The 18,393-nt window shown below is 41.7% G+C and overlaps 1 protein-coding gene across 1 annotated transcript; it reads left to right on the top strand.

The window, feature by feature from the left end:
• Positions 1–741: 741 nt before the first annotated feature.
• On the top strand, positions 742–12,809 carry LOC311121268 (C-type lectin domain family 17, member A-like; the record flags this gene model as incomplete). The annotated part of the gene is made up of 6 exons (XM_084195778.1): positions 742–949; positions 2,559–2,660; positions 2,766–2,936; positions 3,056–3,198; positions 10,906–11,006; positions 12,722–12,809. Exons 1-6 carry the CDS (start codon positions 808–810, stop codon positions 12,807–12,809), a joined length of 747 nt encoding a protein of 248 aa, XP_084051904.1. The 5' UTR covers positions 742–807.
• Between the last annotated feature and the right edge of the window lie 5,584 nt (positions 12,810–18,393).

The raw sequence follows: 18,393 nt of genomic DNA, 5'->3' as shown, positions 1-18,393 counted from the left end.
TCTCTCTCTCTCTCTCTCTCTCTCTCTCTCTCTCTCTCTCTCTCTCTCTCTCTCTCTCTCTCTCTCTCTCTCTCTCTCTCTCTCTCTCTCTCTCTTCTCTCTCTCTCACCCACACAAGGCAAACATAGTATATTAATAAAAGTCCTTATTTCCTGTTTGTAGCTTCCTGTGTACCAGTAGTTATGTTTCACACATCATTAGATACAACATGAAGTCAGTACATTTGACTTTGTTCCGTCTCTGCATGAGGTGCATTTCATCTATTCAAATACATTCTTCTTACTTGCTTCAGATATTTACATGCTCCAATTTAGGCCTTGTGCAAACATACTAGACATATACTAGGGGCAACTTTCCCCTACACCCCCGGTCACAGAGTGACAGCCATTATGTGGCCTCCATTTGACGGCTGTATATGTGAATTAACAGGATCCCAATTTATTTTAGCAGATCCTAAATTGGGACCCTGTGAATTCATACATACATCACATAGCATGAGATAGAGTCATATCATGTAGTATATTTTCACTTCAGTTGAATCATATGTTTAAAACTGATGGGCACTGTGGGAAACAAACATGTTTAGATTAGAAACTAAGGCTTGTGGAAGTCACGTGGTCACGTGGTGGCCAGTGTTGTGTAATTTTGACCGTTTCCCCTTCACTGTGGTTGACAGTTTAGTAAATAGTGTCACTACAGTAAGTCACACAGACTCAGGACAGTGTAGGGAGAAGACACAGGTACAGATGTACATTAGAGCTGAGGTTAGAAGTAGAAGTTACTGTATTTGACCACAAGTGTGTTAAGATGTCAGAGGGAGTCTATGAAAACTCAGATGGATTTGAAGACGACGAGCCTGATGCAATGAAGCACACAGACATTGATGGCCAATTATATGCCAACGTAAGAGCCTTCAAGCCTAGTCCAAGAGATGGAGTTGTTGCTTCAGGTAAGATCAAACACACACACACACACACACACACACACACACACACACACACACACAAACAAACACATGTACACACACACAAATAAATTACACACACAATACATTCAACAGGTGAGTTTACCCTGTAGTATTATAATTTTACAGTGTATTTGGAAAGTATTCAGACCCCTTTACTTTTTCCACATTTTGTTACGTTACAGCCTTATTCGAAAATTGATAAAAAAAAAAAAGAAAAAACAGAAATACCTTATTTACATAAGTATTCAGACGCTTTGCTATTAGACTCGAAATTGAGCTCAGGTACATCCTGTTTCCATTGATCATCCTTGAGATGTTTCTACAACTTGATTGGAGTCCATTGGTAAATTCTATTGATTGGACATGATTTGGAAAGGCACAAACATGTCTATATAAGGGTCCACAGTTGGCAGTGCATGTCAGAGCAAAAACCAAGCCATGAGGTCGAAGGAATTGTCCGTAGAGCTCCGAGACAGAATTGTCGAGGCACAAATCTGGGGAAGGGTACCAAAAAATGTCTGCAGTTTTACAGGTCCCCAAGAACACAGTGGCCTCCATCATTCTTAAATGGAAGAAGTTTGGAACCCTCAAGAGTCTTTCTAGAGCTGGCCGCCCGGCCAAACTTAGCAATCGGGAAGAAGGGCCTTGGTCAGGGAGGTGACCAAGAACCCGATGGTCACTCTGACAGAGCTCCAGAGTTCCTATTTGGAGATGGGAGAATCTTACAGAAGGACAACCATCTCTGCAGCACTCCACCAATCAGGCCATTATGGTGGAGTGGCCAGACAGAAGCCACTCCTCAGTAAAAGGCACATAACAGCCGGCTTGGAGTTTGCCAAAAGGCACCTAAAGGACTCTCAGACCATGAGAAACAAGATTCTCTGGTCTGATGAAACCAAGATTTAACTCTTTAGCCTGAATGCCAAGCGTCACGTCCGGAGGGAACCTGGCACCATCCCTACGTTGAAGCATGGTGTTTTTTAGCGGCAGGTACTGGGAGACTAGTCAGGATCGAGGGAACGATGAACAGAGCGAAGAACAGAGAGATCCTTGAAAACCTGCTCCAGAGCGCTCAGGACCTCAGACTGGGGCGAATGTTCACCTTCCAACAGGACAACGACCCTAAGCACACAGCCAAGACAATGCACAAGTGGCTTCGGGACAAGTCTCTGAATATCCTTGAGTGGCCGAGCCAGAGCTCGGACTTGAACCCGATTTAACATCTTTGGAGAGACCTGAAAATAGCTGTGCAGTAACCGCTCCCAACCACTGCCAAAGATGCTTCAACGAAGTACTCAGTATAGGGTCTGAATACTTATGTAAATAAGGTATTTCTGTTATTTTTACCGTTTTTTTATTTCCTACAATTTCTAAAAACCTGTTTTTGCTTTGTCATTATGGGGTATTGTGTGTAGATTGATGAGGAAAAAAACAACAATTTAATCAATTTCATAAAAAGGCTCTAATGTAACAAAATGTGGAAAAAGTGAAGGGGTTTGAATACTTTCAGAGTGCACTGTATTAGTTCCAATCCTGGATGATACAGTAAAACACATTACCAAAGTTCTTACTCTAATAATTTGTGATTCAGTTCATGTTCAGTGGTGGAAGAGACCCTCTGGAGTTGCTGCAGTGTGTCTGGGGCTGCTGTGTGTTCTCCTACTGGCTGGGATCATAGGCCTGTCTGTCTACTGTAAGTTTAGTATGTTGTCAAAGAGACTTCAGTAGCTTACTTAATCATACTTAATCATTAATGGGTGTGGTAGTTACATGTTTGATTAACTTTACCCTTTTACAGGTGGAGTCATTGGTCATCGCGACTCAAAAGAGAGAAACCAGCTACAGGCCAGTTATAACAACCTGACTGAAGAGAGAGACCAGCTACAAACCAGTTACAACACCCTGACTGAAGAGAGAGACCAGCTACAGACTGAGAGAGAGATTCTTAACAGGAGGCTTACCAATCTCAGTGAGTAAACCTACAGTAATACATTATCATTAATCCCACACACTTTATAGTGTGTCTGTATTCTTTCATTAACTGTTTAGTGTGATAAGTTGAAGGAAATTCACGTTTTCATCTTGTAGAACAAACCTGTCCTGAAGGCTGGCAGAAGTTTGAATCCAGTTGGTACTTCCTGTCTACTGAGACTAACACCTGGAAGGAGAGCAGAGAGGACTGTCTGGAGAGAGGAGCAGACCTGGTGATCATAAACAGTGATAAGGAACAGGTGAGAGAGAGAGAGAGAGAGAGAGAGAGAGAGAGAGAGAGAGAGAGAGAGAGAGAGAGAGAGAGAGAGAGAGAGAGAGAGAGAGAGAGAGAGAATATGGGTGTACAGGGGGTAGATATAATCAAACATGTAAATATATACAGTACCAGTCAAAAGTTTGGACACCAGGGTTTTCTTTATTTTGTACTATTTTCTAAATTGTAGTATAATAGTTGTCGTATCGAGTGAGTGGTGGCAATTATTGCTGATGAACAAAAGGAGTCTGCTCATACTGAACGTTGATCATAAGGTTTATTCAGACCACAAGCTTCAGCATGAGTAACAGATTCGCGAGGTCTGGAGAACGGCTCCTCAGATTGCCATGGCCGTTCTGACGTCTTCCTCGCCTAACCCCCTCATTTATAAACAATGAAACTCCCTCCTCTGGCCAATCACCAGTCTCCCCTTAATATAGCCTTCCAAGAGTTGAATGGCTCCCTCTACTGTCCAATCCCCGTATCTTACAACCCACTTCCTGTCTGTCATATGTGACGTCACGCTAAAACCTTCCCTCTTGATACCAAAAATCAACATTCTTTCAGTTCCATTTAAAAACATTTAACACCATCATATTGTCAATACACTACATTCCCCCCTTTCGAGACAACCTAAACGTCTCGAAACCAAACAGAATAGGATTATAACAAGTAACAATTTATCTTATTGAGTATCTTTAACATTAAACCAAAAACATTCTTCTCTAGAGTGTAAATACTTTTCTATGCAATAACTGTTTATGAAGTGTGAATACATTACTATGACATATGAAGAAATCTCTATGGAGTGTAAGAGCGAAAAACTGTCCGGCAGCCATCTTTTCAGAAATCCATCAATCAAGACAGTAAAATTCTCTCACGGTCCCTCTGCCCCAGGCAACCACTGTTGGTACTCCAGATAACCTCATTAACCATGTAAATGCATTTGAAACTATGATGCAATTAAATACACATGTAAGCCCCTGCAAACAAAATCCTATCCATAAACATCCACTTGCAAGGCTGGTCAACCCATTGGACCGTACAAGTGGAACTCTCCCTGCCTAGACCTTCTGTCCCTAAGCATTCACCAAAATAAACAAAAACATCTAAGATCCTCCCATGTATTCAATAACATCAAACATCCTTCTACAAAATTAATCCCTAAGAATATGACACAATTATGTATTACACATGTCTATATTTCCTTGCAAACACTGGAATGTAGTCCACTACACTTCATCTCCCTGTAGTCCCGACTTCCAATGGATTGTTGATGATGGAATCGGCCACACCCTCCTTGTTTCATCTCCTCCAGTCATATTGTCCCTTCATATTGTCTTTGTTTGAGTATTTCAATCTCCACATGTTCCCCCAAATGCGTCTGGAATGAAAAGAAAAGAAACGACCAAACAGTATCTTTTGCAAAACAACCCTTTCAAATTAAACATCAATATCCACTAGGAATATAACAATGATATATAAATGATGCATGAATCACATAAACCTATTCCCCCCTTTGATTCATAAATCATACCAACATCACCCCAATATTGAGAGAATTTTTTTTTTTTGAAAAATCATCCAATAATCAAAAATGATATTTATCCATCAGTTCCACGTGTCCATCTTTATCCAGATCAGGAACAGTCAACACCGGCATCTGAGTGTTGTCTCCAGGCATCACTCTCCAACCTATCTCAATATCATAGCTTTCTCAAAGGTCAGTAACAAATTACAAACATCACACAGTGTTATCAAAGCTGAAACTAAAATCTGACCCATCACTGCCCCTACTGGCCTAACTGATCTTGCAACCAAGTCTTCCAAATGCATCCCTTATTTCCTTCAATGCATATCAATATGATCTTCCCAAATGTTACACCATACCATGAATAAAGTCCCCCCTTCTCCCTTAAACTTATCTTTCAATGATAGGCTTGAAGCCTATGACATGTCGCTTTTCATCCTATTTTGAACTCTAGTTTCAAATTGATCTGTGTTCGGTGCTACTCCTCTTTTAATAGTAAAAGCCTCATATGGAAGCTTCAACGTTGACATGTAACCAAATCCTGTCCATTCATAATGTAAGAATATATATTTATCATCACAAACCCACCAAATATCTCTAACATTCTCCATAGTCACATTGTCAGTCAAAAGCTAATCGTTTAACCATCAACGTCCTGCTCTTCTTACTACCTGGTACCTAAAAAGTAACATATTTCTCATTACTACCCTTAAGGTCATGCTTATCCAAAGTTATCATATAACATCCCAATCTGATCTTCCCATAAACACACCCCCTACCTCACATGTTTTAGTAGAACAAAAACAACCTTTAGCCCTCAATGTTTCACCTGAATACTTCAGGATTCCGTTGTTACCTGATTTCCTTTCCATCTAACAAATGCACCCATATTAATTCACTTAACCCAATTCCACCTAACCCTAGGCTTAAACCACTGTTCTGACAACGACATTATTTTATCTGTCAATGACTGTTGCTAATACCACAGTCATGACAAAGCATAAGACTGACCCATACCTGATAGAGGCTGCGCAACCGTCTAACATGTTTGGTGCTGGAATTCTCAACAGACATGGACCCTCAAGATTCCTCACTGATCTTACAGAATGAGTTAATCTATCTCTAATTTCCACAACAGAAGAATGAGCGGTACTGATCAGATACCTCTCCTTGTCTGTCATTAAAATCAAAGACCTCATCCTGTCCTTTCATGATGAATCTATATTCTCTCTACTATTATCTGTTCTCCTATTTTAACCCTATTCGTACTATCCTTGACAGCACTCTCCATCCGTAACATAAACCCCTGAGTCCTTCTTGCTAACCCCCTTTAATTTCAGAACAGTTGTTGTCGATGTCATACTCCCTCTTTTGCTATTGCCATCGTATCACTAATCCCTTTCAAAGTTACCATTAAAGTAGTTGACTTAGTTTGCTGTATCAACCCTAATTACTTCTAGTGCAAAGGTTCCCATTATCCTCTGTGTATTATCTACTGTTGGAGTGACTACTATAATCTACTCTTCCTGAACTCCCTCGATGACTGCGGAAGCTTCAACAGACCTTAACTCTTCCATTATAAGCGTTACTTTATGAATTACATAGCCCTTTAACCAATAATTCCTAACCGGAACAACTTCTAATGCTTGCACTAGATAAGTATACATATATTCTCCCTGACCTTTCTCTGTAACATTACGCAACATAAGTGAACAGTCCCTCCTAACCTCTTCCACTTCATATCGTTGTACAAACTATCCCTCCTTTGACTAGGTGCAACAGCTTCTACTCCTGGTCCTGATAACGATACTTATTCTCCATAATTATCTCTCCATATGGGAGGAACGTCCCAATCCTAACCCCTAATAAGTATTTTTCCCCTAAAATTGGTGCTGTATTGGTTCCCTTATAACCAAATGCGATATATTTATGTCTTTAATAACTATCAATGTTGAAAGAGTTAAATTGCTTCTCACTGTTGTTATAATAGACTCACGTGTTGATGTCCTTAGTTACTCCTAATTTTCCCCAGTTTTCCCCTAAGACTTTGAACTCTTTACTTGTACTTCCCTCTATCACCACTAGTGTCACTTTTTCCCCAAATCTCAGTCCTTTCTCTAAATCCCTAACTTTCAAACTTTTGATTACACAAAATACACCTATAATTACCTTGATCTTCCTACTCTACAGTGTCATTCACCATTGTTCTCTCTCTTACTACTAACTTTGAAACTTAGCTTACTGTCTCAGAGTTCCTTCAACCCTTCAAATTTATTCTGCCGTGGGTATGGCTATTTCAGTGAGCGATCCCCCCCAATGCAACTATCCCGTCGAACAGAAGTTGAGTAAGCCATCCCCCGTTTTTTTTTTTCCTCCCCAAAAATCAAATCAAATAAAATATGACTATTAATTTTTTTTAATTAAATGCCTTATTCAAAAACCATTTAATTAAAAATGAAAACCAATTAAAAACTCCATTAAAAATTATGAATAATTTAAAACCAATTTTTTATTCCTATATCACCAATTTATCAATTAGTGTTGGCTATCTTACCACAACCCATCAACTGCAAGTAAATGCAAGTTAGTCATCTTCAGACTAAAATACCCATAAACAAAGCCTCTAACCCTATCATTCCTCCAATTCCCATAAACCCCTTGCTCTATCAGATAAGTTATCTTTAAATCATCTTAAATTTACAGAATAATGTCAGTCCTGGATCCCAACAGAACTCCAATCAAACCCCAGTGATACACAGAGCCACCAAAATGCAATTTTTAATGAAATAGTATTTGCCAAGCCTATGTGAAATTGTCATAACATCACATATTTTGTTAGGATGATTTTGTGTACTAGCCTGATCTGATCCTCTCGTCTGCCTCGTCACACCTTGTCACGTGACGCACACGTTAGCCCCCCTCTCTCTCCTTTGCTCCGTTCTATAGCCTCACATAACAAGGGAAGAAAACAATACAGCCAAGCATTTAAAGTTTACACTTAACCAAGTTATTCACATTCAATATTCCCCACTCATATTTGCTACCAAACGGAACCCAGGAATAAACAGATCGCTCAAAACATTTTAAAACCTGAACCCAAGAATAAACAGATCGCTCAAAACATTTTAATTTCATTTTAATCCGTCATTCAATTCAATGCATTATACTTCGTCAACATATATTTAATTTATAAATGTACTACATCTCAACCAATAGTTTAACGTTCAAATAACAGTTACTTTAACGATTTTAAAAGATTCGTGTCCACCTTTCCTTCTTGGTAGCTATTAAACCCCTGTAAGGAAACCCCAAAGCCACCATTTTGTTTTGTAGGCTCAGCACGGCCACATGTCGTAGTTTTAGCCCTGTAAAATCAAACGCATGCGCACATCCATTCAAGCCCATGCTTACCACACAACAGAACGATAGCATTACGCTACAGCGTCACTATTTTATACCTTATACTCACACAATTACACATAACAGAGCTCACATTTGCGTAGAACTTTCAGTTCCACCACATACAAACAAGTTTAAGAGGCTTGAATCCATCGCAGTGGACCTCTAAGGTTAAAGTTATCATGTAGCACGCAACACAATTAGCATTTAGCAATTAGCATTAGCCTTTAGCCAACTGCGGCCTACAACATGTAACAAACCCGCATTGCGTCTTTAATTAAGTACTGTTTCGTTTGTCCTAAATTTATTCTGCCGTGGGTATGGCTATTTCAGTGAGCGATCCCCCCCAATGCAACTATCCCGTCGAACAGAAGTTGAGTAAGCCATCCCCAAGAAATGTCCCACCAACCCCAGTCCCAGACTGACCTGGAAACTCCTAATGCATTTCCAGGATTTTGGCCCACCCTGGTGGTCGCCTCGTTCGTCGCGAGGGCTTATCTAAACCTGCAATGCTCTAAAATTGTATACATATCTTGGCCCCGACTGTTCTTGACTTACTATTCAAGCAACACATCTCTATAAACAATCCCTAAACTCTAACCACTTTTGCGCTATTTTTAAAATTTGTATACTGATTAGCCAGACCCCAGTCATCAGCAAAAACACCACCTGAGGCACGGTCATAAGGGTACATTCCTCCAGTGTACACAAGCAGTAACAAAACTAACAACTTAGCTGTGTCTAGTCGGGTCATGACTCCAGACCGAAGTTAGCTTGAGTTAGCTTGGCGACTCCAAATGCAGCAAAGAAGGATTGCATAATCCCTCCTGGCTAGCTCGCCATTTGTCGTATCGAGTGAGTGGTGGCAATTATTGCTGATGAACAAAAGGAGTCTGCTCATACTGAACGTTGATCATAAGGTTTATTCAGACCACAAGCTTCAGCATGAGTAACAGACTCGCGAGGTCTGGAGAACGGCTCCTCAGATTGCCATGGCCGTTCTGACGTCTTCCTCGCCTAACCCCCTTATTTATAAACAATGAAACTCCCTCCTCTGGCCAATCACCAGTCTCCCCTTTATATAGCCTTCCAAGAGTTGAATGGCTCCCTCTACTGTCCAATCCCCGTATCTTACAACCCACTTCCTGTCTGTCATATGTGACGTCACGCTAAAACCTTCCCTCTTGATACCAAAAATCAACATTCTTTCAGTTCCATTTAAAAACATTTAACACCATCATATTGTCAATACACTACATAGTGAAGACATCACACTATGAAATAACACATATGGAATCATGTGGTAACCAAAAAAGTGTTCAAATATATGTTATATTTGAGATTCTTCAAGTAGCCACCATTTGCCTTGATGACAGCTTTGCACACTCTTGGCATCCTGTCAGTCAGCTTCACCTGGAATGCTTTTCCAACAGTCTTGAAGGAGTTACCACATATACTGAGCACTTGTTGGCTGCTTTTCCTTCACTCTGCGGTCCGACTCAACCCAAACCATCTCAATTGGGTTGCGGTCTGGGGATTTTGGAGGCCAGGTCATCTTATGCAGCACTCCATCACTCTCCTTCTTGGTAAAATAGCCCTTACACAGCCTGAAGGTGTGTGGGTCATTGTCCTGTTGATAAACAAATGATAGTCCCACTAAGCCCAAACCAGATGGGGTGGCGTATCGCTGCAGAATGCTGTGGTAGCCATGCTGGTTAAGTGTGCCTTGAATTCTAAATAAATCACAGAGAGTGTCACCAGCAAAGCACCCCGCCACACCATAACACCTCCTCATCCATGCTTTACAGTGGGAGCAACACATGTGGAGATCATCCATTCACCCACACCACGTCTCACAAAGACACGGTGGTTGGAACCAAAAATCTCAAAATTGTACTCCAGACCAAAGGACTTATTTCCACCGGTCTAATATCCATTGCTTGTGTTTCTTGGCCCAAGCAGGTCTCTTCTTCTTATTGGTGTCCTTTAGTAGTGGTTTCTTTGCAGCAATTTGACCATGAAGGCCTGATTCACACAGTCCCATCTGAACAGTTGATGTTGAGATGTGTCTGTGACTTGAACTCTGTGGAGCATTTATTTGTGCTGCATTTTCTGAGGCTGGTAACTCTAATGAAGTTATTCTCTGCAGCAGAGGTAAATCTGGATCTTCCTTCCCTGTGGCGGTCCTCATGAGAGGCAGTTTCATCATAGCGCTTGATGGTTTTTGCGATTGAACTTGAAGAAACTTTCAAAGTTCTTGAAATGTTCTATATTGACTGACCTTCATGTGTTAAAGTAATGATGGACTGTAGCTTCTCTTTGATTATTTGAGCTGTTCTTGCCATAATATGTCAAGAACAGATACTGGTATAAAACCTTGTCACAACACAACTGACTGGCTCAAACGCATTAAGAAGGAATGAAATTCCACAAATTAACTTTTAACAAGGCGCAACCGTTAATTGAAATGCATTCCAGGTGACTACCTCATGAAGCTGGTTGAGAGAATACCAAGAGTGTGCAAAGGTGTCATCAAGGCAAATGGTGGCTATTTGAAGAATCTCAAATATATAATATATTTTGATTTGTTTAACACTTTTTGGTTACTACATGATTCCATATGTGTTATTTCATAGTTCTGATGTCTTCACTATTATTCTACAATGTAAAAAAATTGTACAAATTAAGAAAAAGCCTTGAATGAGTAGGTGTTCTAAAACTTTTGGCTGGTAGTGTATATATATTTATGTTTCTCGACAACAGACATTTCTGTACAACCTCAAGAAGAGAGTCTGGATTGGTCTTACTGACTCTGTTAATGAGGGGACCTGGAAATGGGTGGACCGCAGACCACTGTCCACAGGGTGAGAGATGATAACTAATCTGTGTATAAGGCTCCATTCAACATTTTTCTATACAGGTTACTGTCATTGATGAAAGCAGTCAACAAAGTTAACTTTAAGATGAAGCATATCTGTATATTATTTAGGATTGTGATGTTCTAACTGTGATATTTGATGGTTTTTAACCCTGTAGGTACTGTTATTAACCATGATATCTGACTGTTTTTAACCCTGCATTTACTGGTATTAACCATGATATATGATGGTTTTTAACCCTGTAGGTACTGGTATTAACCATGATATCTAACTGTTTTTAACCCTGTAGGTACTGGTATTAACCATGATATCTGACTGTTTTTAACCCTGCATTTACTGGTATTAACCATGATATATGATGGTTTTTAACCCTGCATTTACTGGTATTAACCATGATATCTGATGGTTTTTAACCCTGTAGGTACTGGTATTAACCATGATATCTGATGGTATTTAACCATGTAGGTACTGGTATTAACCATGATATCTGACAGTTTTTAACCCTGTAGGTACTGGTATTAACCATGATATCTGACTGTTTTTAACCCTGTAGGTACTGGTATTAACCATGATATCTGACTGTTTTTAACCCTGTAGGTACTGGTATGACAAACAGCCTGATAATTTTGGTCCTACTGGGGAGGACTGTGCTGAGATACACACAGATCTGAGTCCTCTAAAGGCATGGAATGACATGTCATGTGACAGCAAACTCAACTGGATTTGTGAAAAAGTGGTTTAACATCAACATGACAACATACTGTAACATGTACAGTAGCCTACAGTGCAAATAACTTCCTCCTCTCTCTCTCTCTCTCTCTCTCTCTCTCTCTCTCTCTCTCTCTCTCTCTCTCTCTCTCTCTCTCTCGCTCTGTCTCAAACCTACGAACACACTTATTATTTGTTTGCAGTAGAATATTAATAAAAGTCCTTCTTATTTCCTGTTTGTTGCTTCCTGTGTACCAGTAGTTATGTTTCACACATCATCAGATACAACATGAAGTTAGTGCATTCGACTTTTTGCACACTCTACATGCAGTGCATTTAATCAATTACAATTCAAATACATTCTTCTTACTTGCTACATATATTTACATGCTCCCATTTACGTCTGGTGCAAACATTCTCAACCCTACCAAACCACCATTACATACACTGTATAGGAGTGTAGTAGAGATATCAAAGGGTATCAAAGGATGTTACTTAATCATATTTGACAGTCAGTCTTTGTTATCAAGTTACATATAAGCACAATATCAAATGCTCATATTTGACTGTTGTTCCCCTATATGGGTCCCAAAAGAGGGAAGTGAAATGGTTCAACCAGCTGTCAGTCAAAAACTCCTCAACCAATCAGGTTCATCAAGATAGAGGAGAGCCCTGGTGGGTTCTGTTGTCATCTCATCCTCACTGGTTAAGCCTACCCACCCTCAATATCCACTTGGAGCAGTTTGTAGTGTCACATCTATTGTATGGACATTATAATGACCCATGTTTGTAGTCCTGGACCTCCTGAACATGTTGATGTATATTTGGGAGAAAACAGAGGGTCCAAATCAGCAGAAAGGTGAAAGGAAGGGGGAGTTCTGGAAACTCCCTGAATTATCTTGGGGCTGTTACATATGATATTTAATATATGTTAACAGCTAGACTTTGTTCTCCACTTCCCCTCTATTATCTATATCTTCCTGGTGTGATAGTGTCCTGACCATCACCACAAATAGCAAGTCCCATTCCCTGGGCAGGAGGACTGTGTTGAGATATACTCTGGACAAGATGACCATGTAGAGACATGGAATGATTTATATTGTGCCACAGAAAATGCTTTAACAATAAGCACTGTAACAATCTCTCACACACACACATGCACACAAGTACGTACACAAGTATGCAAACTTGTTCTATTTTTTGTATTAGCATAGCCACAACTACCTGTGTCATTTTGTTGATACTTCCCTAGAGTTAACACCTACAGCAGTCACACTGACAGATTCACACAGATGACTCAAAGACAGAGATATCACTGGAAGCAGAGACTTAACGTATAGTAGACCTACATAGAAAGAAAGACCCAGGCATTGTTAAAGATGTCAAAGTTAATCTATGCTGAGCCAGATATGAACAAGAAGGTCAAGTTTGACAGAGATGAGATGGAGGAGAGGATTGTGGATATCTACGTCAGTGCAGACACCCTGAGAGACGGTGAGACCAGCACCAAGAGAGAAGTGACAGCAGACACTGCTCCTAATAATGGACCAGGAGACCAGTACTCAGGTAACACACACACACACAGACACACAGCAGGACTCTTAGCCTGATAGCTCAAAGAACAGACCCTTCCTACAGATGTAGAATCTCACTCTATTAATGCTGTGTACTAATACAGTCTAGGTAGATGGGTTTGGGTTAGTTATCTGTGTTCTAATACAGTCTAGGTAGATGGGTTTGGGTTGGTTATCTGTGTTCTAATACAGTCTAGGTAGATGGGTTTGGGTTAGTTATCTGTGTTCTAATACAGTCTAGGTAGATGGGTTTGGGTTAGTTATCTGTGTTCTAATACAGTCTAGGTAGATGGGTTTGGGTTAGTTATCTGTGTTCTAATACAGTCTAGGTAGATGGGTTTGGGTTAGTTATCTGTGTTCTAATACAGTCTAGGTAGATGGGTTTGGGTTAGTTATCTGTGTTCTAATACAGTCTAGGTAGATGGGTTTGGGTTAGTTATCTGTGTTCTAATACAGTCTAGGTAGATGGGTTTGGGTTAGTTATCTGTGTTCTAATACAGTCTAGGTAGATGGGTTTGGGTTAGTTATCTGTGTTCTAATACAGTCTAGGTAGATGGGTTTGGGTTAGTTATCTGTGTTCTAATACAGTCTAGGTAGATGGGTTTGGGTTAGTTATCTGTGTTCTAATACAGTCTAGGTAGATGGGTTTGGGTTAGTTATCTGTGTTCTAATACAGTCTAGGTAGATGGGTTTGGGTTAGTTATCTGTGTTCTAATACAGTCTAGGTAGATGGGTTTGGGTTAGTTATCTGTGTTCTAATACAGTCTAGGTAGATGGGTTTGGGTTGGTTATCTGTGTTCTAATACAGTCTAGGTAGATGGGTTTGGGTTAGTTATCTGTGTTCTAATACAGTCTAGGTAGATGGGTTTGGGTTAGTTATCTGTGTTCTAATACAGTCTAGGTAGATGGGTTTGGGTTAGTTATCTGTGTTCTAATACAGTCTAGGTAGATGGGTTTGGGTTGGTTATCTGTGTTCTAATACAGTCTAGGTAGATAGGTTTGGGTTAGTTATCTGTGTTCTAATACAGTCTAGGTAGATGGGTTTGGGTTGGTTATCTGTGTTCTAATACAGTCTAGGTAGATAGGTTTGGGTTAGTTATCTGTGTACAAATACAGTCTTGGTAGATGGGTTTGGGTTAGTTATCTGGGCACATACAGCAGTGTTTCCTTCAAACCACAAACACTAAAGTACACACAATAGAATATACTACCACATCTTAATTTTCCATTTAAATATTTTGTAAAATATTGTAAATTTGATCAAATGTGGAATGATACCAGTCATCAGTCAATCATCAGGCTGACTACATTTTTGTCGCCTGCCAGATGTCACAACTCCTCGATAGATGTTTAACATATCAGCTAACCAAATCATATGGTATAGCAATCTAATGCCCAACAGCACAGTCGATGACTTGGCCAGCAGCCATGGGTCAATGGCTGTCTTCAATGTAGTCGGCCTGGAATGAGACCTCGGTGTGGTTGACAGATTGAGCAGTACTGAGCTCTGACCTCACAGACACAGGAAACTACTAACCCTGCTCCTGCTCTCCCTCCCTCCCGTCTCCCTCTGACCTCACAGAAACAGGAAACTACTAACCCTGCTACTGCCCTCCCTCCCTCCCATCTCCCTCTGACCTCACAGACACAGGAACTACTAACCCTGCTACTGCCCTCCCTCCCTCCCATCTCCCTCTGACCTCACAGACACAGGAAACTACTAACCCTTCTACTGCTCTCCCTCCCTCCCATCTCCCTCTGACCTCACAGACACAGGAAACTACTAACCCTGCTACTGCTCTCCCTCCCTCCCATCTCCCTCTGACCTCACAGACACAGGAAACTACTAACCCTTCTCCTGCTCTCCCTCCCTCCCATCTCCCTCTGACCTCACAGACACAGGAAACTACTAACCCTGCCACTGCTCTCCCTCCCTCCCATCTCCCTCTGACCTCACAGACACAGGAAACTACTAACCCTGCTCCTGCTCTCCCTCCCTTCCATCTCCCTCTGACAGTATCCTCTTCTCTTATCACTCTGGTTACGATTTAACTCTTTGGCCTCAAGTTCATTTCAAAGCCATAACTAAGTTTAATTTCTTTGTACATGTCACGCCCTGACTCTGGGGACTCCTATTTGTTGAGTCAGGGTGTGTATATTCTATGTTGTGGTGTTCTATGTTATAGGTTCTATTATGTGTAGATCTATGTTGGCCGGGGTGGTTCCCAATCAGAGGCAGCTGTAGCTCGTTGTCTCTGATTGGGGACCATACTTAGGCAGCCTATTGGCACTAGTGGGTTGTGGGATCTTGTTCCGTGTTAAGGTATGTTGTGTTGTGTTGCACTGCCTTGGACTTCACGTATCATTTGTTTATTGTTTTGTCGTTGTGTTTATTCGTTAATAAACATGTATGCATATCACGCTGCGCCTTGGTCCGTCTCGTTCGTCAATGATCGTGACAGAAGATCCCACCAAACGAGGACCAAGTAGCGTGTTCAGGAACAAACGCCGGGAATTAAACAGGAGGTTACATTAGTAGATGTCCTCCTCAGTTGGGGGAGAATTATGGAGGAGGAGGCCGTCCGTTACCGGAAGGCGATGAAGGAGGATGCCCAGGTAGGAGAGGAGAAACGGCGCCAACAGTGCCAACGACGGAGACCCGAGAGGCAACCCCAAGATACTTTTTTTGGGGGCACACGGTGTGGACGACGAGGCAGCAGGAGGCCGTTAAAGGGCGGATCTGCAGGTTAGGAGAGGAGGCCACCATGTTACGGGGGCTATTGGTTCAGAGGGAGCAGGAGTTATTCGGTCAGAGGGAGGCGCTACAGGAGGCTATAAGGGAGAAGGAAAGTGTAGAGGCACGGCGAGAGGAGCTGGTTAGGCAGCAGAAGGAGCGGGGATTAATAAAGGAACCCAGTCCCGCTCCTCGCACCAAGCAAGTGGTGAGCATCGCCAGTCCGGCCCGTCCTGTTCCTGCTTCCCGCACTAAGTCAGTGGTGCGTGTTCCCAGTACGGCCCGGCCCGTGCCTGTTTCACCGGTGCCTGGTCCGGCACCGGTCAGCTGCTCCACTCCGGAGCCAGAGCAGTCCGCTCCACCGGTGCCCAGTTCAGCTCCGGTCAGCTGCTCCACTCCGGAGCCAGAGCAGTCCGCTCCACCGGTGCCTAGTCCAGCTCCGGTCAGCGGCTCCTTTCCGGAGCCTGTGCAGTCCGCTCCACCGGTGCCCGGTCCAGCTCCGGTCAGCGGCTCCAGTCCAGACTCAGACGTCAGCCCCTCTCCAGGTTCGGGGTCTCCCACACCAGGGTCCAGACAGGGCTTGGTACTTCGTGGGAGGAAGGAGAGGGGAAGCAGCGCGCCGAGGTCCAGACCAGACCAGGGGCGCAACAGGGAGGCGGAGAGTAAGTGGTCGTCACGCCCTGAGCCGGATCCGCCTCCGAGGCGGATTGCCCACCCGGTCCCTACCCTGTTATGTTTATGTTGTGCGGTCGGAGTCCGCACATTTGGGGGGTGGGGGTGGGGGGGGGGGTACTGTCACGCCCTGACTCTGGGGACTCCTATTTGTTGAGTCAGGGTGTGTATATTCTATGTTGTGGTGTTCTATGTTATAGGTTCTATTATGTGTAGATCTATGTTGGCCGGGTTGGATCCCAATCAGAGGCAGCTGTAGCTCGTTGTCTCTGATTGGGGACAATACTTAGGCAGCCTATTGGCACTAGTGGGTTGTGGGATCTTGTTCCGTGTTAAGGTATGTTGTGTTGTGTTGTGTTGTGTTGTGTTGTGTTGTGTTGTGTTGTGTTGTGTTGTGTTGTGTTGTGTTGTGTTGTGTTGTGTTGTGTTGTGTTGTGTTGTGTTGTGTTGTGTTGTGTTGTGTTGTGTTGTGTTGTGTTGTGTTGTGTTGTGTTGTGTTGTGTTGTGTTGTGTTGTGTTGTGTTGTGTTGTGTTGTGTTGTGTTGTGTTGTGGTGTGGTGTGGTGTGTTGTGTTGTGTTGTGGTGTGGTGTGGTGTGGTGTGTTGTGTTGTATTGTGTTGCGCTGCCTTGGACTTCACGTATCGTTTGTTTATTGTTTTGTCGTTGTGTTTATTCGTTAATAAACATGTATGCATATCACGCTGCGCCTTGGTCCGTCCCGTTCGTCAACGATCGTGACAGTACAACTATGTTGAATAATGGGTGATATTGACCATGTTAGCCACAATCTCACTCAGATGTGATGATTAAAGCTTCAGGTTACCTTTGTCAAGATTTAGAATCTTTCTTTAAATCTGAATATCTTCGTAGTTCAATCTAATTATAACCTGAGAACAAACTCATTTTCTTGTGAGATGAAATTAATCTCTGTATAATTGATGTACAGGTAGTGGATATATAGGACATGGGATGTAATAATGTTCAATGTTTTTATTTATTCAACAAAAGCTGGAGAGCACATGCTTAAAAATATAATGAAATTACAAATTACCATTACATTCAATTTCACCTCATTACCGTACAAAATACATATTTTTTAAATAATCGTCATCTTAATCTGAGGAAGTAATGCGTATTTAACCATTTAACAGGATCGTTACACCTGAGAGCTGAGAAAGATACATTTGTTTCAGATTACTTCTCATTGTACATTGGTGGGGGGAATGATCAGTAATATACAGAACATAATTAAAGAACAGTATGTAACCTGTATCGGCATTTCTGCTGATGGTAAACATATATAGATATACATTTTACCACCAATTTGCAGTTCAGCTCTTACGAACTCTATTGCTCACAATATCACATCCTGTCAAATGGAGAAGCACTCACCTGCACTCTGTACTAGTAACTATTGATGCAAGGAGCTCTTCAATCAAACTCTTCTTACAGTGTATCAGTTCGCTCTGTCATCCCAATAATGCTTTTTTTTTTTATAGCTGTGATAATGACGATCCATCCCATACAGTGACGTTGAGGTCTCGACTGAAAGAGAACCTTAAAGTTATTTTCTCTTTCTATTTGGATAAATCTTTAACTTCACGTTCTTCATTACAATGTAATATATTTATGTGATAGTGAGGTATAGTCATACTAGACACAATGTAGCTCCGATTCTTATTAT

This window comes from Coregonus lavaretus (assembly GCF_964263955.1).
Source record: "Coregonus lavaretus genome assembly, contig: HAP1_SCAFFOLD_2434, whole genome shotgun sequence".
Classification (NCBI taxonomy): domain Eukaryota; kingdom Metazoa; phylum Chordata; class Actinopteri; order Salmoniformes; family Salmonidae; genus Coregonus; species Coregonus lavaretus.
Note: the sequence above shows the minus strand (reverse complement) of the source record. Positions and strands in the feature narration are given on the sequence as shown.